This window comes from Pyxicephalus adspersus, chromosome 11, assembly GCF_032062135.1.
Source record: "Pyxicephalus adspersus chromosome 11, UCB_Pads_2.0, whole genome shotgun sequence".
Classification (NCBI taxonomy): Eukaryota; Metazoa; Chordata; class Amphibia; order Anura; family Pyxicephalidae; genus Pyxicephalus; species Pyxicephalus adspersus.
The window spans coordinates 58814903-58837208 of record NC_092868.1 but is presented as its reverse complement, the minus strand read 5'-3'; the positions used below and the strand labels follow the sequence as shown (position 1 = coordinate 58837208).

The window sequence follows — 22306 nt, the reverse complement described above, 5'->3', positions numbered from 1 at the left end:
AAAAATGTAATAATATTCACATACAAATAGTATTTCTTGTTTGAAAAATATATGCCTATGTATTTGGAGAGCAGCATATTTACAAATATAGTAAAAATCCACTTACATTGCTAAAGGCTGCAGTTTATTTCTAGTTCATGTCTACCATTTCAGAGATGGAGTTACACTTTAAAATCTATAAAACTGAAGAAAGATGACCACATAGAGTGCCTGCCAGAAAATAATATTATTTTACCAATACATACAAACAAACTGATTTATATTGTTATACAGAGGATACAGACAGCTGCGTGTAAAGCCATAAAACTAAAGAAAGATGACCCCACAGCTCACCTGCTACAAAACAACGTTATTTTACTGATACTCACAAACTGATTATAAAGTTATATGGAGGATACAGAGGACTGGTGTGATAATCATCTGGCTAGTGTATTACAGGTTTTGTCATTTACGGTGTGTAATAGATAAAGGAAGAGATGAAAGGCTGGGATTTTCCTATTACAGGATACAGATAAAGCTTCTTAGTCTAGTTCCAAGATTTACTGGAGTTCTTTAATTAAACACACAATTCCACTTAGGTGGATGAGGAGGAAAACAGAGCGTCCTTCACACAGCCCGTCTGAGCTGACAGCAGCCCTTTCACATTCGTCTCATCCTTCAGCCTTAAATGTTCTCTGCCATGGCTAAATACAAGGTGTGGGGGCTCTGAAAAATAACCAGCATTGGGCTACTTCTGATAATAATCACTAAGCTGCTGAAAAACTTTTGAGAAATGGAAAGGGTTTCCAAGACCCACTTAACACATTTTTGAGCACAGAGATCCATTACAGGAGGAGTCCATTAAAATCTCTCTTGTTACACTTGCAGAAATTCACATTGCTCGAAGAAATAACATCATAGACTTTGTAAATACTGCACTACAGAAATGGAGGTCTACAAGTATTTATTAGAATGGAGCTCCATACTTTGAGTGACTTTTTCTCACCAGTGCACCGTATGCTCTTATGAAGTCTTTTTGGTCGTAAAAAGGGTTGAGATATTATAAGGTAACATGGTAGTGAAGTGTATATTTCCCACTGGCATCCAACTATTTAGGCTGAAGCTCTTCCTAAACACTGAAGACAGTACACTGAGCTAGAAAAACCCAAGCGTTACCATAGGACTAACTCCTCTTATTTTGTGCTACTTTCTCCGAACTATTAGTTTATAAACTTTTTTGGGCTGATATCATTACTTGTAGCTGTCTATCATTTGCAACCTTCTATTTAATGTACAGCGCTGCATAATATGTTGGTGGTTTATGAATACAGTTTATTAATGATTAATATTATAAGGTGGAACTCACCAAGAACAACAAAACACAAAGAACCGAACTGACAATCTTAATTTTTCCCTGACTTAGCTAACACAAGTATGCACAGCAAGAACTTTTTTCCAAGATTGAATAGCACCAATTCGCACAGAAAGCCACTCACCACTACAGCAAAACATATTTATAAATAATATACTATTTCAGACTTAGGAATAGTGAGTCTGACATTCAGCATCATTGTCTGATGAAGAATCTTAAAGGTCCACGTGTTTTACATGGAATACTTCACTAGGGAATGTTACGAAATGTCTGATTCACTGCTTTAAAAACAGGCAAAATGCCCGCTAGGTGGTATTGATACATGCAGGGAGCAATTAATATGGAATCGATTAATAAATGTGTGTATTTGAACGATAATTCCTTCCTTGTCAGACGCACCAATACCCCATACAGAGGTGTTTCCTGAAGTATATTTATATTGATACCCAATTCTACAAAGTTTCCACAGAGTGTTATTTTAGATAATTGCATTCACAGAAAGATCCTATTATTGGATAGATTGACCTTTTTAAAATCAAATATTTGTTATAGTAGGAAAAAAACAAATATATTTAAAAAAAGATAATACTAATAGCGGAGCAGTTTTAGCAGAATAAAACGTTGCAAATAGAGGCGATTCAGGCAGGATTTTTAGTGGAGAATTAAAAGGTATAAATCTGTGTCAAAGTAGCAATAATGTCACCACCTTATGTTGCGAAAATGGACACTGTAATAGAGGTCTATCATTTCTGCAATTTTTAAGCTGTAATAAAACTTGCTCTCCATTTTGGTGCAATAATGTTAAATTAAAAATAAAGAAAAAAACAGCCTAAAGCGAACCTTGCTTATCTTCAGCCACAGAAGATGCACATAATGATTTTGTTTCAAAGTTTTCTGTCAAGTACAAGGTTAATTCAGGTAATTCTTCCATTTTGCTGCAAATTCACAGAAGCAATTGACCCACTCGGTAGTATGAGAGAAGTTGGACTCTTTCCAGCTCCAAGTAATGGAAACTTATGCTGCCTTGATCATTAACTTGCAAAGCTTTAAGTGCAACAATAGCTCTGTAATAATGCAGGATCATACATAGAAGCCATTACTGCCCCAGCTCTACACATGACTTTTTAAAATTGCTTCCTGCACCGCTAATATGCACGTCAAGGCTTGCTGCAGGCTTCGGCCTACATTTCGAGTGAGATTACCTGCCATTGGTTGCTAAGAGACCAAGCTAATGGCCATGTTTTCAGCTGTCCCAGGCCCTTTTTTTGTACTTCTAACAGAATAACTTATGAAACAATTGTAAACAAAGGCCTAGTGACAGTTTGAAATAACATATTATAGATTTCCAACAAGCTGCACTGGGCCAACATTAATTCCTGTCTGATTAGAGAGCGGGCAGTGTAGCTGAATCATATGCATATTTTATGTTCCCTGGACAGGCCCTCTCCAAGCCCACGCTTTTCCCTTCCTCCCATAGGAAATTGTGCGCTGCTCCCCTGGGCAAAACACAGAAAGTAGCACTCCAGAATCAATAGCAATTATAAGTAACATTTCCATGAGGCGGTATGCCTCAGATGGGTTTGTGTTTTGTTTTGCTTTTTTTTCGATTCAGAAATCTTTTCATATATCTGAAATGCCTTCCATTGTCAATGGAATTAAAAATGATCCAAAGGTGTTAACTCTAACAAGGACGGTCAGGTTAATGTTGGTGTATATCAGGCCTAACCAGGTTCAACCAATGGAACAAAAGGCTCTTTATGCCAGTCACACTGGCATTCTTCAATTAAAAGATTTGTCTACACATTTCACTCAAAAGCAAAGATATGTAAAATATTACACATTTCTTAATGGCATTGGCAAGTGCCAGGGTTCATCCCAGGTAACCAGAATCCCAGAAACCTTCAACCAGGATCATTGTAAATTTTATTCAATAAAGCCAATAAGTCAACATTCAACAGGGTAAAACACCTTAGAAAACTAGCTTTGTTGTGAAAGTAATTTTAGACTTGCAGACATGTCATTACGATTGATTACAGTCTTAAACCTTGAATGATACCCTGAAATGCTTTGGCTGTTTATCCTAAACAGAAATAGAATAAATTACAAAAAACTTATTCTACAAAGCTAGTGGTCTAATTTCTCACCTCTACAAGCACATCTCTGCTACTACATATGAACTTTTTATGCTCGTGGGATTCACTCTTTTCCATACTGATGACCAATATTACCAGAACAAAAAGTGATGAGATATGCAAAATGCTGAAGTTGTCCCAGAGCTGAAAGCAAATCTTTTAATAAGGCAGTGGCATCACTAGGTGGGTGCAGGGAAATTGACACCAAGATACCAAAATGGGTATTTAGTCTGTATGATTTTTGTGCAGTGATTTAGTTGCATGGGCTGCCGTTTTTGTTTTTGCCAGTGTTGTTATAGTTGCTGATTTTTTTTAATGCTGTGGTGTTTAAGCTACAGATTGTGGTATTTAATTTTTGTGAACCTATAATTTGTGAGGATAAAATTTTATTTAAAATTGAATAGGAGAAAAAATTAGATTTACCCAAAAAGACTAAGCTGCTTAGTTTGTCCTGGGGATGATCATCTTTCTTGGGTCTTCAATGTCTTCCTGTAAAGGGTTCAGGGGAGTGGTGACACCATAAGTTAGTACATTAGGTGACACATCCCTAATGCTGCCACTGTAATGGCACACCTGTTCCTGCAACAACTGCCTAGGGTGGGATTTTACTTTGAAAAGGTTACTCTCACATCCTGAATGTTAATATTTTAGAAATCCTATGTTTAGTTAATGCAGACTTTCTAAAATAATTACATGCATTCAATAGATCTGTTACATGCTGCTTTGCAACTGAACAGCAGTGACTGCATTATAGAAGATGCCTGAGTGGCTTCTAGGTTAAAATATATCAAAATCTTCTGAAATGTGTTAAACATTTAAGTACTAACATTTCTTTTAAAGCAGATAGTTACTTGCAGTATGATGTACAAATTGAACCAATAAGGATGTTTGTCTACTTACCTTACTAAATGGCTGTATTGTATGTCAGACAATACAAGGACATAGGAATACAGCAATCACTGCTAACACATCTCAACCTCTCTGCTCTTAACCCAGACAAAAGCACATTTATATGAGGCCTTTATACCAATTCACATGATGTATATATGAGCTTAGTACGAAGACAAGATCACGCATAAATGTGAACAATTGCTTGGATAGAACAATTTAATAAATCCTTTTTTGCATTACAGATCGACAGAGGAGACTTCCAACAAGACTCTGTCCTTAAGCAACTAGAAGTTCTAAAAGAAGAAGAGAAAGAGTTTCAAAAGGTAACTGTAAACCATGAAAATACCATTTTATTATGTTTCCCCAGATAAGTCCCACATTACTACAATTTACAGTGTGTTGAACAGTGTTTCTCATCCAGGGTTCCTCCAGGGGGCGCTAGGGGTTCCTTGAGCAATCATCAGTTTGTGCCTCTCAGGTCAGTTTAGGTGACACCAATTGTCTTTTTGGCTATCTGTAAGGGTGACATTCTTCCCACTGGCCATAAATGTAAAAGGAATTCTTTTCACTGACCATCACACTAATATACTAGGATATAGTAACTATAGAAGGAATTCACTAAGACCTGAAACTTTTTTCAAGGGCTCCTCCATGGTAAATGGTTGAGAAAGGCTGTTCCAGAATGAATTTAATGTCTCCCTTGCCCTATCCCTATGTCCACAATGCAATGTTCACATATTGACAGACTGTTGGGCCTTCTATACTGGATTGTGAAATGGAAAGAAGAACCTGATCTCCAAAAAAGTTGCTCCTTTCTTTGTGCTTACACATTTATTTTAGACAAATACCTTATTTTACAAATAACATAACGTGTTATCACGTCCTTCCATATATAATACTTGCATGCCCTGCACCTGCCTAATTTATTAAAGTCATGTGCAGTGCAACTCATAATGGGTCTGACGATTTATTAAAACTCTCCAAAGCTTCAGAGGGTACACTTTTATCAGTAAAGCTGGGTGATCCAGCAAACCTGGAATGGATTTCATAAAAGTCCTTTCCTATTTGTTAGCAAATGTTTTAAAATCCTGGACAAGATTTATTCCAGGTTTGCTGGATCACCCAGCTACTGATAAAAGTGTACCCTCTGAAGCTTTGGAGAGTTTTAATAAATCAGACCCATTATGAGTTGCACTGCACATGACTCGGCTATATAGGGAGGGTTGAGTAATTGCAGCAATTGCTCTGCATAGTGAGCAACCTGTCAGGGCAGGTTTAGAAATTTGTAGAACAAGCAAAGAATGACAAAAATGGTAAAAAAGAAGATCAAAAAACCTATAGGATAAAGACTACATTGGATATATCTCACATGTAGAGAAATCCTGAACGCTTAATAAGGCAGTAATGATATGCTAAGCATAGAAACCAACAATTGTTATTCAACTTTCACGGACCAGATGACAGAACATGCTGATATCTGATTGGCTGTTTCGGGGGAACAAAGTTTTGCTTATCATTGCAACTCTCTGCAGTCTTATTGAATAAGTCCATAAGTCATTGTTAGTTGTTTTATTTAACCTCAGGGTTACTGAAACATAAATGCCTGCTACAGCTACAAATGTTAATTGGACTTGAAGCCATAACCTCATTGAACACATGTGGCCTATTTTTCTATTAAGGTCCTAATACTGTACCTCAAGGATATTTCCCTGGGGTCAGAGATTAGACTCTAGCTGGAGGCTGTAATTCTACAAGCTAGTTACCATGAGGTTCAGACACGATAACCCATCTGAGGCCTTCTGCAACAAGTTTGTCCCGAAAGGATATCTGATATAAAAGTACATTTGTATTGCTCATTTAAACCCCATCAACTGTAAGGATGGTCCAAAAATATAGGAAATAAAATGTAATACTTAGCTTGTTTTCTTGTAGCAGACTTTACAATAAAATATTATATTCTGACATTATCAGCTGTGTAAAGTTAATGAAGTGTTTAAAAACGAAACCGGCCTTTCTGGTGTAAAGGAGTGGATTTAGCATTTGCTGATGCTGTTTACTGTGAATTATTATTATTATTATTAATAAACAGGATATATATAGCGCCAACATATTACGCAGCGCTGTACATTAGATAAGGATTGCAAATGACAGACTAATACAGGATGAGAGGACCCTGCCCCGAAGAGCTTACAATCTAGTAGGTGGGGAATGTTAAACTGATAAGGCAGCTAAGACTCCTTGACCTGCTGGTCACGTGATTTGTGATGTCTGCAATCAAACTCTTTCCCAGTCTCTAAGTTTGAAGCTTCACAAGACTCTTGGAGGTTCTGAGTGGTATGAGTAGTAGAGGTGTCAATGTAAGGAGCATCTAAGAGTTATTTTTTTCTCTGCAATTTGTTATTCATTTCTACTGTTGTAGCATAGACTAGCATCAACATCTACATACAGTAATATCAATGTGTATAAAAACATATTATATAAACATGTTGTATAAAATATGTTATCTGCATATTGCAGGATTGTTTACAGCCAAACTCTAAGTAAATATAAAAGATACAAGTAATGTATACCTGCAGTGTAAGTAAATAGATCAGCCCATTGCAATTGCCCTTACAGAAGAGCTCATGTTTGGGGAGGGGGAAAGAGCCAATCATACTGCTGTGCCAACAAGGCAAGGGGTATAGTGATAGAAGATGAGTGTTTGCTTTCTTTTCACTGTACAGTCATAAATTCAAAATCTTCTTTAAGCAACACTTCTAGTTGTGTTGAATGAGTGTGTCACCTGCTGTGTTCCTTTCCCTGGATACTACATTACTGCCAACCACACAATAGTGGCAAGCCAATGGAACCACAGAATGGAGCTGGAGGTGTAATCATCAACAGCTATACTTTTCTCTCTCAATGGTATACTAACAGACCAACAGGGGCAAATAAAAGCAAATGTTGTTAGTGTTCACAGATCGGCTTGTTCAAACTTTGCAAATACTTTATTGTGCACAAACTGGGTAAAGGTTCACTCTAGGAGCTCTGTTTATAAAGCGGTGAATCTGACATACAGGTGATTCTTCAAACTACCTGTTTTATAAATAATGGAGATTCACCACCAAAGAATGTTTGGTGAAAGTCACATTTATAATATAACAGACCCCTAAATGTCTGATCATGTTTCTGAATGATCATATCCCCACCTGAGTGATCTCATGTAGTGAATGTACAAAACCTTTTTGCAAACAGGTTACCTATTCAGCAGCAACAAGTTTTTAAAGCATAAACCTCACTTAAGTTTACAGCATACTTTTTCCTGCAATGACTGCTGGAAGACAGAAAGGTCTGAAATGGATGTATCCTCTCAGGACCAAAATGACAAAGCCAATGCATGTCACAGAGTATAAACAGAAAAACAATTTAGCCGCCTTCGCAGCTTAGTAATAATGTTACCAACCTTGACCAGCAAATATGTGGCTTCAGCTTTGTCTCCGGACCAAAAGCTATGAAGACAGAGACCCATTTTACAGCTGAGCCCCCTGGCTGACCTCCATATAATAACATCTGCTGCAGTTCCATTCCAGAGCCTCTGGATCACTGGCCCTAAGCTTTAGCAGCCAATTAAGAGTATACACTGATAAATCAAGACAACAGTCCTACGGAGATCCTTTCCCTTTACACGTAGGGTTAAGCGTAATGTGAAATGACTGTATAAATTGTGCTTAAAACAAAATGGCCCGGTTCAAAAATGAAGAAGCATAACTAGAGAACAGCAGTAATAACAAGGACATTTTCTACTCAAGAAGAATGTACAATACATCAAAGCTATTATTAGTTTACTGTAATGTGTGGTATAAAAATAACCTAGATATTTGCTATTATGTTGTGGAGATATTGGGCCCGGTTTACATAAGGTGTGCCAGCAAGGTCCATCTGGGTGATATGCAGATGGATCAGAACCTCCCAACTTTCATTGGGGCATCAGGACAGCGCTAGCATGATCTAACAAAGCTTTAATTGGAATTCTTTTGTGTGTGCCACCTCTCCTAAATGAAATAAAAAATTTATTTATAACAGTGATGGGGAAATAAAGCTTGCATTTAGGCAGATAAAAAAAACAACTTAATAATAGCCTCTTGTTGTCTCTGTACAGCAGAGTGCAGAAAGGGAGAGGAAGGAGCAGCACAAGGAACTATTTATACTCCAGTATACTCAGTTATACTCATATGCTAACAATAGGCATGCTTGAGTGGAGAACACATTGGGCCTAATTTAATAAAGCTCTCCGATGCTGGAGAGGATATACTTTCATCAGTGAAGCTGGGTGATCCAGCAAACCTGGAATGGATTTCCTAAAAGTCATTAGCTATTTGTTAGCAAATGTTTTCAAATCTAAACCAGATCCATTTTAGGTTTGCTGGATCACCCAGCTTCACTCATGAAAGTGTATCTATTCCAACTTTGGAGAGCTTAATAAATCAGGGCCAGTGAGAGAAATGACCACATGTGTCATGTTAATTCTCCTTTCTCTGGTCAACAGCTTGGGGAATACCTGTGTTACCTAACTGCAGCAGAATCTCCTCCCATGCCAGACAAGGTTGTGTGACAGAGCTGTGCAAATCATAGAAATGGGTAAAACTAAATGCACTCCTGTCTTCGCTCCTCTAATAACCTACTAACGACTTCCACTCTCATAAACTCCTCACACGCACGGCTCCAGGACTTTTCTAGAGTTGCCCCCACTCTCTGGAATGGTCTCCCTAATCAGCTTGTTCCTACTTTCTGCACATTTAAAAGCCCTTAAAATCCATCTTTGTAGACATGCCTACCTGTCTTCATCTGTTTCTTAAACCCTCACTACTTACCCACCATACCCTTACCCCCCTCCTATAGTATGCTATTTCCCCCTCCTCTTGGATTGCAAGCTCTTCTGGGCAGGGTCCTCTCCTCCTCCTGTGTCCCTGTTTGTTTCTGTCCATCAATTGCAACCCCTATTTAATGTACAGCGCTTTGTAATTTGTTGGCGCTATATAAATTCAGACTATTAGTAATAATAATAACATTTATTGGCAGGTTGAAGAGCTTCTATGTATTTATTTTATCTGTATATTTATTTGTCTGGAGTTGCACCTGCAAATGCGTAATCGTCTCTGGGGCAGCGGCAGATATGAACATTTCACACACTCTGTAAAGGTCTACACAACATGTCAGAGCTATGAAATATAGAAAATCATAACTACATCAAAGAGAATTTTACCTGCACAGTTGCAAGTATTTTTTGGTTATAAAAGTGACCTGGTACACAGTTTTCAGCTGTGCAGTTCTGACAGATCCATATACATTCTGTGATTACAAGTTTTAGAAGAAATCTGAACAAATATACATCAGAACTAGCAACAAGGTGTGACCCCTGACACTTATCAGCCAATAGAAATTAACCCTGATTTATTGCTTGATAAAAGAAAACAATGTAATATAAACAACCAGCCCTGTTGTTGGGGTTTACAGTGGCGAATGTTGCTTTTGGCTGGTGGTTGTATCTCTTCTTTTTAGGACTCCTAGCTTACACTACAAAATACAAAGTAGTACCCAGCTATGTGGCAGACAATCTGGACAATAACCCGCTGTTTACCCCCCACCCAGCTCACCTTCCATCTCCCTCATTTTGTAAAAAACAGACAACTCTGATCAATGTCTGATTGATATATTGTTCAAATGTTGATCAACAGTGCCCTAGATTTTATTAGTTTCAACTTTTTTATCCAATCTAACATCTAATAAAAATGTTACATATTGTATGGTGACCTTGAAGTGGTACAAACTTTAATCAGACCTTCTAAGGAATTGAAAATCCTTTGTAGAATATAAATTCTTGAAGCCTTTTTCATAATGTTGGAACAAACTACAAGTGCAAAACGAATAAATAGGAAAAAACAGAAAAAAAAACCTGCAGGTATTCTATTGTATAAGTGTATATATAATCGTGTTAGATTTTTTTCAGGGTTGGGATCAGTATGGTGGGCTTAAGGAGAAATGTTTATTTCTTGGGTTTAGTCCACTTATAAGTTGGAGTGAAACTCCACCTCCGATGTTGCCTGGAAGTCTGAGAATAGCAGCTGGAGGTTTCTCAGGAAGCTGCTTTATGACAGGTTCCCTTTAGAAACTTTTTTTGGGGGCAGAAAACAAAGTTTAAAGAACTTTCCCTCCCGGATTATCAAACTATGACAGAATGCCACGGCTTCCCTCCACTATTTCCTCTTGTAGAAACAATTTTGTCAGTTATCAGGCTTTTAAGTTAGATTTATTTACATACAGATGAAGGAATGTGTTTAAAACATAATTAATCTCTTCTACTCCAAAAAATGATTTGGTGTCATATTTAATCAAAGTGGTTACCATAGCAACTTTTACAGACTTCCTCTCCCGGGACTGCGGCCTACATGTGCATCTGCAGCCTATTGTGCCTGCCTGAATTTTTGAACTGCTTTCATTTTACTTTGGATGGTTCATCATCCTGTGGATCATTTTGGGAACCTCAAATGCACGTTTTGCATATTATCTTTGGGCTTTAGAGAATGAAGGCTAAAACCATATTAAAACCGCTTACAAAAACAGCTAGTGTAACCTTATCCTTTCTTTGTACTTGATATTGAATCTATTATATCTGTTATCTGTGTACAGAAGTTTTCTTTCTAAGATTAAAAATTATTGGGAAGGGTTATTATTATTAGGGTTTTCTGTGGTTCTGTCCACTAGCCACCATATAACTAAGGGAAGTAGTAGTGACGTACTGGCTAGAAGAAGGAACCACAGTGCAGAGGGACTCCGACATCTGACACTGCTGGTGGTGTTGAATGTAAATATTCTTTGCGTGGTCACAGCTCTTTAAGGAAGTCTGGTTATGGCATTCCCCAAACATATGCTTTGCATCACGCTGGAGCTCAGTCATGATTCCCCCCAGAATTCATTATTGCTCTGCAGATGCCCATTATTGTAACTCTAGGCTTCTGATCTTCAAAGTTCATAGGAAGGAATTTTCAGAAGGTACTGAAATGCATTAAAACACTTAGTTCATTGTCACCCCTTTCTAGCTAATAGCCCCTCTTTAAAGGATGCTACACTTAACGTTTACATTTTCGCAGAATCACCTTTTATTTATTTCTACATAATCACATGTACCCGGCATAGCAACTCTTACCGTTTTTCTTGCTTACAACCAAATAACTGGAATCTGTTTAATCAGCTCGTGTGATATTAAGAGGTTTAATTCAAGCAGGGTATATGGAAGATGTGATTTGAAGACCAGAGGACCTCCTTTAAAAAATAATCAATAAGATGCTATTAAAATGTTGCTAGCTGTGATGTCTTGCTTTGAAGTGTCACCACAATTTTTTTTACTGAGCTGCAGGAAAGGAAATGTGTGCATTGCTTAACAGCAACCAACTAGATGTTAGATTTTTAATTTCTAAACCACAAAAAGAAAATCAGACCTGGGATTTGATAGGTTGCTACGTTGTTTAGATTCTTTAAATGTGCTAAAATAAATCATAAATAAGGCCATACCTTCCTGGGATTAGCATTACACTGTATGGGTGTCCATTAAATCATCTGCATTTTGAGCCCACACAGTTTTGCTGGAACAAACCATTTCACTGCATTTAGCATATAAGGTTTCCTTCATATCTTCAAGGACTTATTAATAAAGGAGCTTGCAAATTAATAATATTTTGATCAACAAAAATTCTATCAACTTAATTCAGCATTTTCATGTGTGTGCAATTTTGTAACATTTACATTTTTTCTTTCAGGATCCCACTAATGGGTACTATAGCGTGAACACATTTAAAGACCACCATTCAACTCCAACCATCTCTTTATCCAATTGTCAATCAGATGTCAGACCGGCCAACAAGCAAAGGGTTCCAACAGGAATGTCCTTCACCAACATCTACAGCACTCTGAGTGGACAAAACCGCTTATATGATTACAGCCAGCGCTTTGTCCTCGGTATGGGCAGTAGCTCCATTGAGCTGTGTGAGCGGGAGTTCCAGAGAGGATCCATGAGTGACAGCAGTTCCTTCCTGGACACTCAGTGTGACAGCAGCGTCAGCAGCAGTGGGAAACAAGATGGATATGTCCAGTTCGACAAGTCCAGCAAAGCCTCGGCATCTTCCTCCCACTATTCCCAATCATCCTCTCAAAACTCTGACCCCAGCCGGCCGCTGCAGAGGAGGATGCAAACACACGTGTGACTTGCCCAAGGCAACCAGGGGCCTTATACGACACATACTGGGGACAAGAAAGAGGATGAAATTTGGGGTGGTATTTGTTTGCGGTGTGTTACAAGAGACTTCAGAATTCTTGAAGCCTTGAATAAGGGAGTGAGCCTCTCTCACTGAGATATTTATTTAGTTTTATATTTATATGAAAAAAACAGGAGAGGACCTCACGATTGTACAAAGCACTTTGATCAATGGAGTACAACAAGCCATGGTTCTCTTATTTAGGTGGGGAATCAACCATTTTATAAACTACCCCTTTAAAAAATGTAAAAAAAGTAAAAAAAAAAAACAAAAAAAAAACAGCTCCCAGCTCTGACCAGGGCCGTGGCTAAATGGTAACCAGTATCAAAGACTAGGAATCTAGCCATCAGTAAGCACAATGCTGTGGAGAAACATCACAGCCTGGCAGGGTAACGAGACAGGAACTACACATATGGTAATTTTCAGTATGGCTGATCAGATGCTAATGCACTTCTTGGCCAACAGTCTATATATTTTATAACCCAGTGTATCTATTGTAAACAGATATCTAGTAGGAGTTAATTTTTTCCCATAAAGGCAGGAAATGATGATCACCCGATGCCAGACAGAGGGAGTTGCGTGGCGGGAAACCTTCAGACCCACTTCCTGCCTCCAGAACAAGTGGTTGGATCTGTATTTGTTGCCATGTTTTAAATATAGCAAAACACACAAGATTTCTCTAGTTTCAGGGACTAGGAGGACTAGGGATAAATATTTCTACTGTATCTCATATCCATCTGTCATTACTGAGCCACAGCATTCCAGGACCATGCAACATGCACCCATCTTCACATTTCAATACATCTATCAATCTATTTATGTACTATTATTTTGTAATATTCATACTCTTTCATTTTTGTACCTCTTCATGGTTATTGTACATTCCTAAGACAGGAAATACTAAGCTGAAAAAAAAATCAAAGGGAGCTCAATTTGTTGTGTGTTAACAAAAGCACTGTCTACACTGCTACTGTCTAATGATGGTGAAATCTGATTGGTGAATTCATTCATTTTTTATTTTTTGTTCCTATTAAAGAAATTAGGAAGATTGTGTGTTATAGCTGGACCGGACACGTTTGTTGATTTTTTTTTGTCTGATAATAAATTCCGTTACGGACGTAGGAAAGCCACAACATTTTGTCATAGAGTGTTTGTAATATTACAGTATCATGGGGAGGAAAAAAGTGATAAACCAATAGAGCAAAGCATGGAAAATGGGGCTATTGGAATCTGGTTGCTAGGGACAGGTGACTTTCTTTTCTAATTTTTAGTGTATGTTTAATGAACATATATTTTGAGTTATTAGAAGACTTTACGGTTTGCCATATAATAATAATTGGCCTAAAATAGTCTATAGAATATACCAGCCTTTATTTACTTCAATAGTGCAATTACTACAAATGTCCACGCAATGGTTACACCTAATAAAAGATTTTGGTTTTATATATTAGGTATAGATGTAGGTGGGAGAAAACATTTACTGGCCTCTCATGCCTTTTAGGGACTCTAAAGATCTCTAGAGGCAAGGTCTCTAGGTCCAGTTGTTACTTATAGGGGCCTCTAGCATTTCATAATTTTGGGGGGAAAACTAAGATGTTTACTATGAAAGTAACTTCTGTGCATCTTCATTCTTTGCCTCAATTGTAAGTATTGCCCTTTATAGTAAGTCTACACAAAATAAACTGTTATTATAAGGAGTAGATTGGGTGAGATGGACTCAGTGACCTGCTGGCCACTTTAGGATGTTTTCACTTCTCCCAGTACAGCCTCATAATAGAAGAATATATCCCAGGGAGTATGGGGGAGCCTCTTTTATGACTGCATTAAGTATATAGCTTTTAGAAGTCAACAAAGAGTTTTTACCACTGGAGATCTAAGAAGTTGTTAGGTGGTAAAAATTGAAACATCAGCTTTGGCTGTACCTTTCTCTTTGGCCTTTCTCCAAAATGTCACTCCCATTCTGAGTGGCTGACAAGAGAAGGTTGGTTTCTATTTAAAAATCTGAATCTTGATAGATTTACCTTTTTACCTCAAACTCCAAAAAAAAAGCAGTACACTTCTTTATTGCTGTAGTGTACAATTATCTGAAATTCTGAAAATCTGAAAATTATCTGAAATACTGCTGCCTCTGACTGCTAATCTCTTTAAATTTGGAGTGAGGTTTGGTGATATTACTACTATGCTGCTTAATATTCTCCTTGCTAAAAAGGAAACTGTACCCAACGACCTGCAGTGCAAGGATCTCCATGCTTTGGTTTTATTAATTCCGTGGACCAGTGTTTCTTCCACCTCTTCTGCAGCTTCTTTGTTATTACCCCACCTGTCCTCAGATTGCTAGTTTTCAAAGAAGCATTGGCATAAAAAAACAAAGCTCTGCCTGAAAGATGGCCACCTCCACTCACATGGACACAGGGCAGAACAAAGCATGGTAAGTATACGTGCCTTTTTTTGGTACAGTTGTGTGTGGGTCCTCTATGGAAGGAAAAGAGTTTAAACAGAATATGCTGGAAGGTCAACTTGTAAAAGAATATGCTAAAAAAGAAACATATAAATAAAGAAAAATGACTAAAACATTTAATATGCTTTCAGAATCTACACTTTTACATTCCATTTGATTAAACTGTCATAATTTTCTGCAGAATGAAAATGTACCTTTTACATTCATCAGAAACAAGTCTGAGGTTAGAGGCACCACACAAGTCTGCCATAAAATGCTTTACCCTCTAGAGCAGCCTTTCTCAAACTTTTTTTTACATCAGAGAAACGCTAGAAATAATTTCAAGGTCTCTGTGATTTATTGCTAAAAATGAATCTACTTACAGTTCAGGGTACATTAAGATGAACAGCAAGTTGAATAAAGTTTTAAGGAAAACGAAATGTGGCGCACCTTGACTATTCGTCACCTAGAACAGATCATTTTGTTTAAACACCCGCCTGCTGTATAGGAGAAAATTATTCTCAGTAAAAATCTTGAAATGGAAAATAAGAACAGAAAAGAAATGCAGATGGTGAAAATTGTGGTATCATCTTGTACTAGTGGTTGTATTCACTACTATTATTTTGAAAGTGATCAGTGGAAAATTGGCAATTGCCACTAGTGGTTATTGTAGGTGGCAGATCAGTATGCCACAGCTTAGGTAACCGCAGGAGGAACCCCAATGTTTGACAGAACCCTGGATTACCAGGACTGCTCAAGAAAATGTATAGGCACCATTCTATTGGGTGCTTTGGATGTGTGCAGAAAACATGAGTACTTTATAGATCAAGCGAAAGAGAGAAAAAGGAATTATTGACCTTACAATGTACGTTAATTCAGTGACTGGAAAAGCAACGAGTTCACTCATCTCTAATGATCGAGTATAATAAATACAATAAAGTAGCCTTCTCAACAGGGAACCTGATCAATCTCTGACTAGTAAAGTTCAATTAAAATGCAGAAAATTGGAATAATCCTCCATGCAGGAGTATTGATCTGGACCAGCTATGCATTAGAAATTAAAGAAAGTACACACACATTAAATTCCCCAGCAAGTTTCTCCGCCAGCTGGGAAGATGTATAACAGCACATTATGTAACCAAGGACTGTTATTCCCACTAACCTGAGCAAACAGCGCAGACACTTCGGGGCTTCCTGCATAAAAGAGGCTGACGGAAGAACAATTCTAGATTTAATAAATCACATTCTACATATATACAGCAATAACCAGGACTTAGCTACTTGGAAATTTAAAATTACTGAAAAAGGAACCAACCTCATATTAAAGGCGAGAATCACACAATATACTGACAGGCATAATTCCACTTCAGCTCCACAAATAAGCTTTATTCACCAAAAGACATTTATTAAAGTAGATGTAAACACAATCACTAAAGTCTCATATAAACTTTAGTATGTTAATTTGATTTAAAAAGCCATTTTCAGTATTTTTCAATTTGCAGCTTTCTTTAAAGCTAAGCTCCAGGCAAACAGATAAATATTCAGATGAAATACAGTTGTTTACCTACCAAAGGTATTTCTTTTTCTGTTTATCCAGTCCTGAGATTTATGCAGGTCTGCCCCACAGCAGAGTCCTGATTTTCCACTGGTGCAGTTTCATTTTCACTTCCTGGTCTCCACCCTGTAAATCAAAAACTCTGCTCTCTACTTCTTTAAATGATTTTGTCTTATAGCATGTCAAATTCTGGTACTTACATGGTTTGCATTACCAAAAAAATTTTATAATGATAACTGAGCTATTTTTACATCTTCCTTGAATTTAGGGTTATCCCTAATAATCTTTCCATAATGCTACCTCCCTGTCTCACCTTGTTACATGGGCTTCCATTAGAAATTACATGGCCAACTGTCACCATCTGGAAACTTGAGAAATGGCACACAGCTGTAACTAGAGTGCATGTAGGTAGGATGTAACTGTAAGAAGCACAAAGATGTAACAAAGAATAAAAAGGGTGAAAACAGGGAAATAATAATATTAATAAAGAAAAAAGGGAAATACTAAAATAAAATGAACAGTGCAAACTTAATTCCACCAGCTAGAGTTTTGATCTTTTTGCTGAAAACCATTAATACAGAAAAGGAGCAAAATATAACTGTGATTAAATACTTTCTGGAATCCAAATATGGTGGAGCAGGCGGTCTTCATGAAGTTAAATATATGAAAATGTCAACAAAGGTGTTACACAGAACTGCAGGGTTTCTATACCAAACATCAAAAACCTTACCTAGTCCTCAAACAGAATGTTGGGGTCACGCATGAAATACAAGCAACCCAGCTGAAGGTGGACAGTCTATGATGATGGCAGAATTCAGAAGGGAGTATACAGAGCTTTAGATTTTTCTAGGTCATGATTTCTGTCCACAAATACTATAAAACACAATGGCCCTGATTTATCACCAGGGGCCAGCATGGTGGCTTAATGGTTAGCACACCGGCCTTTTGCAGCGCTAGGTCCTAGGTTCGAATCCCAGCCAGGATATTATCTGCATGGAGTTTGCAGGTTCTCCCCATGTCTGCGTGAGTACCCCGGTTTCCTCCCACATCCCAAAAACATGCAGTTAGGTTAATTGGCTTCCCCCTAAAAACTGACCTTAGACCACAATAATGACATATGACTTTAGTAGGGACATTAGATTGAGAGCTCTTTGAGGGACAATTAGTGACACGACATGTACTGCGTTGCATAATATGATGGCGCTATATAAATACTGTGTAATAATATTAAAAATAATTTATTAAAGTTCTCCAAGGTTGGAGAGGATACACTTTAATCAGTGAACCTGGATTTCTTAGTCAATTGCTATTTGTTAGCAAATATTTTCAATCCTGGGCCAGATACATTCCAGGTTTGCTGGATCAACCAGCTTTACTGATGAAAGTGTATCTTCTCCAGCCTTAGTGTGTTTTAATAAATTAGGCCCATTGCAATAGTGCCAACAAATATTAAGGCTTCTTGTCTAATAAACTGCTTCATACTCTTCTGCACAGAATGAAACATGAACTTTCCAGACATCCCTGAACTCTACAACTGTTTGATCTAAATTAGGGCATGCCAATAAGCTTTTGATCACTTTAAATGGGCTTAAAATGAGTCAAATGCAGGTCTGAAGAAAGTCAACTGCAAGTCAAATGCACTAGTGAATCAATTATATTTGATCCTAAAGTGTTTCAAATTTACACCATCAGGAAAAACCTAAAGCCTGGCAACACAGGCTCTAATGGCAAGATGGCTACTGTGATAGACTTATGATTGTCCTCTCATATCCATAGCTAGCATAAGAGATCATTGCAATGTTAGAAGATACAGGTAAAATGATAGTGTATGCAAAAGAAAAACAAGTATAGCCACCATATAAAATCCACGGTAAGTTGCAATAGAGTTTTGTGCTTGGGTTCAGATAACCTTTAAACTAAGAAACCTTGGCCTAAAACCAAAACAAGTGTCCATGGCTCTACTGTACTGAAAACTGGCAGGAAATGAGGGGACATATCCTCCACATATTTCATGGTACTGAACAAGTGATCACTAAGGCTCCAGCCATTTCAGGGAATAAACGATCAGAAAACTGACATAGCCACACTGGTAACTTCGATATTATCACCAGTGGCATGTTCTGTGTGTGGAATACTGTGTGCTTGTGCCAGTAGCCAGAATGTAGATTTAAACACTGCAAAAACTAAACATTGCCATGTTTTTGTAAGGATTTTATACAGTAGATTACAAGTAGATTTAGTTTTGCTAAAAGATAATTATTACCTAACCTCCTTGCAGAAAAACACTTGGTGTGAAGTAAAGCCCATCCCCTGTAAACCCTCCTCATATTAAATAAAACAAAACCATTACACTATTACATGAACCTTTTGGTACCTCTTCCAAGAGTGAAAATTCTATGTCCACAGACCAGGCCTGGTACAGAGTGGACTTGCAGTCAACATGCCACCACTGGAAATCCTCAGGACTCTGCGGGAAGCCCACCAAATTACAGCCAATGGAGGTGTCCAAATACTCGGTTAATGGAATTGGCACCAGGAGGACCCGTACACTCTGCCGTCCAGGAGGAAGAAGGCTCGGAGCTTGGCTTATCATGTGATTATTAATATTATTAAGCTGTATTTTTATAGCACCAACATATAAGGCAGAACAGTACATTTAAATAGGGGAATGCAAATGACAGACAGATACAGACAGTGACACAGGAGGAGGAGAGGACCCTGCCCAGAAGAGCTTACAATCTAAGAGGTGGGGGAAGTTGAACACAATATAAGTCAGGGTTTAGGAAACAGAAGAAGATAAGTTTGAAGAGATGGCTTTTAGGAACTCTTAAATGTTGAAAGTAGAAACAAGCCGAATAGGACAAGAAGGAGAGTTTCGGAGAGTTCGGGCAGCCCTAGAAAAGTCTTGGAGCTGTGCGTGTGATGAGGTTCTGAGTGAGGAAGTCATTAGTAGGTCATTGGAGGAGCAAAAAGAGCGGCTAGGGGGGTATTTTTCTATCAGGGCAGAAAGATAAGTGAGATAAGAGCTGTGGGGAGATTTCAAGGCAAAGCACAGTAATTTGAATTTAATTCTGACATGAAATAGAAGCCAATGCAAAGTTGGCTGGTTTAGTTTAAGTGTTTTTTAAAATCTGCTCAGGCAATTAGTTAGAAGGGATGGCAGTAGGGTCAATGGATGGCATTCCTTGAAAAGTGTGTAGCTGGTTGTGTTTTGTTTAGGAAGATTGTGTAGTTTAATGAGGCTAGATGATCTGAATCTGACAGTTTACACAGAGCAGGATAAAATGACAGCACTGCTTGTATATAGAATTCCATTTCTAACGCTACATACAGAGAAGGATGTGAGGATTATACTTGCTGTAATCATGAATTTCATAGGCACATAAGACAATGGCGCAATGTGCTTCAGAGACTTAAAAGGGTCTCGACCTTCACAGATTATGCCTTTTCTTCATAAGAAAAAAAGCACAGAACAGGCTTCATAGAGTAAAGAAAATAAAAACAAAATAAAACAATGACGGGGCAAAGGATAAAGCGGCTTTACTCAAACAACATTCATTGTTAAATCAATATTTTCTTACCATTCTTTATTGTTTGGAGCAAGTCAAGGTCAAAAGCTGTGTAAATCACAGCGTTAACGAATACAATGAATGGAAAAAAATGTGTTTTATCTATCAGCTTTAATGCAGAAAAGCGCATTACATTTTTTCTTTTTTTTCACACTGTCAGATATTTAACAGCAAAGCTTGTCCGATTTTCCACTGAATAAATATGACATTTTGATGATCTACTACATTTAGGTGAATCGAGCAAATCCTGATGCCTGTGCAGTTTTTGGTTGCATTTATAAAAGTCCAACATAGAACAACTCTTGTTGCAACCTCTCACCATGCTACTTGCTACGAAGTTAAAATATTGCAGCTTTCATTGCAGGAGACTGAGGAAATTCAACCTGCTGCATGCAGCAAACTGATGACATCATGTCAGGCTAGGCAAAATAATAACTGCAAATAAACAACACATTTCTAATTATAAAAGATAGAGTTTCTGGTGTTACTGGAAGAATTTCTCATGCAGGCAAGTTCCACACAAGGGAACATCAGTAACTTTATTACATGAACGCCACTCAGTCCTAGAAGAACGCAGACCCCACAACACTGCTGGAGGACAGAGAGGAAGCTGCCATGACATGACTGTGCTAGTTAGAGGAAAGAAGAAATAAAAGTGTGTGTGTATATACAACATTTTTGTTAGAGCTGAAAGTTGGGTTTGCTCAAGAAGGCAGACCAGAGTGAAAAGACAAAGAGAGGTGTGGTGGTTCCCATGCTGTGGATCATGCTTAGTAATCTATATTAAATTTCTTTCAAAATTGGCAACAGGTTCATTTCTAATTGGCTTGGTAGATTCTACAAAACCTAAATAAATATACCAGAATTTTTTTTAATAAAATGGTTATTTTTTTATACACACCAGATAACTTGACAGTAAGCCAAGCCGAGCTGCAAGTGATTCAGCAGAACCGTCTTTCGTGTTAAGCAAGATAAAATAGCAATTACAGAAAGGGTTCTTTATTCTCGTAAACTTGATAGTAAGGTGTATATGTCAATTAATGTGAGATCTTTGCCGGCTGCTCCCTTCTCTCAGCAGAATATTGTTGCCATAGAAACCACAAAATTTCCAAAAAGCCTTACCTTGTGTCATTGTTGGGCACCACATGTCTAGGGAAAAAGAATGGGTTGTCTAAAGGTGAATTTCCAGAACTGCCTCCACTACCAACCTAAAGTAGTTTTAAACCCAACCAGTTGACCTAGAAAAAGGAATCTAGATATTCCTAACAGGGTGCTCAAAAGCCAAGGTCTAAAGAAAAGCTTACCTACACTGTTAAAAACTTGAGGGTGCACCAACCTGGTATGATTCCAGTGTCCACTTCCATACTGGGGTCCATTGCTGATGCCGATCTCATATCTTGTGCATGCATGGCAATAAGTAGCCTTGCAAGTTACACAGAGGAAAAAGCAAGGTAGAGCAAGAATTCCAGCTCTGCTCATCCACCAATGCCACGGATTGTGGGAATGCCCAAGCTGACATCAGTAAGAGAAAAGGAAGTGAACAGAAAGGGGGATTGATTTGAATTATCTGAGAGATATCTTTATTGGACGGTAAGTTTAATTCTGCTTTAATTCTTCTTGCAAGATTTTTTGGAAACCAGAATCCTGTATTAAGTTGGAAAGATGCTGGATGACAAGTTTACAACATGTTTAGATACACCGATCCAACACCTAATGTGTCAAAATGTTATTATGTGCATTAAATTGTTATGTGAAATATACTGAAGGATATTCCTTTTAGTTAAGCAGTACATTTCACTAAATCCTGCTTGGGACATGGCGAAGACAGAGTGAGCTGGTCCAGTCATCTTTTTGCCCAGCCATGGTCTTAGCATTTCCTAGGGGATTCCAAACAAACTGAAAAATAAAATCCTGCCAGTGTTTTCTGGGTATGCCCTGGGTCATCCTATAATTGGAGCATCTTAGTTCAGCTGTTAGGAGAGATTCCCAAGAGCATCCTTATAAGAAGGTCAGGCCACTTTAACTGGCACTTCTCAGTTTAAAGGAGCTGCAAATTATATCTAGTTTGTTCCTACAATGTCAC

At 37.9% G+C, this 22306-nt stretch overlaps 1 protein-coding gene across 2 annotated transcripts in view; it reads left to right on the top strand.

Moving 5' to 3' along the window:
* The window catches only part of KIRREL3 (kirre like nephrin family adhesion molecule 3), a 587585-nt gene extending 573865 nt beyond the window's left edge, over positions 1 to 13720 (top strand). For both annotated transcript variants that reach the window (XM_072425973.1, XM_072425974.1), the window contains 2 exons: positions 4617 to 4697; positions 12168 to 13720. In XM_072425973.1, the coding sequence (XP_072282074.1) occupies positions 4617 to 4697; positions 12168 to 12611 (525 nt within the window). In that variant the 3' untranslated portion in view covers positions 12612 to 13720. The remainder of the gene's footprint in view (positions 1 to 4616; positions 4698 to 12167) is intronic.
* Positions 13721 to 22306: the final 8586 nt, after the last annotated feature.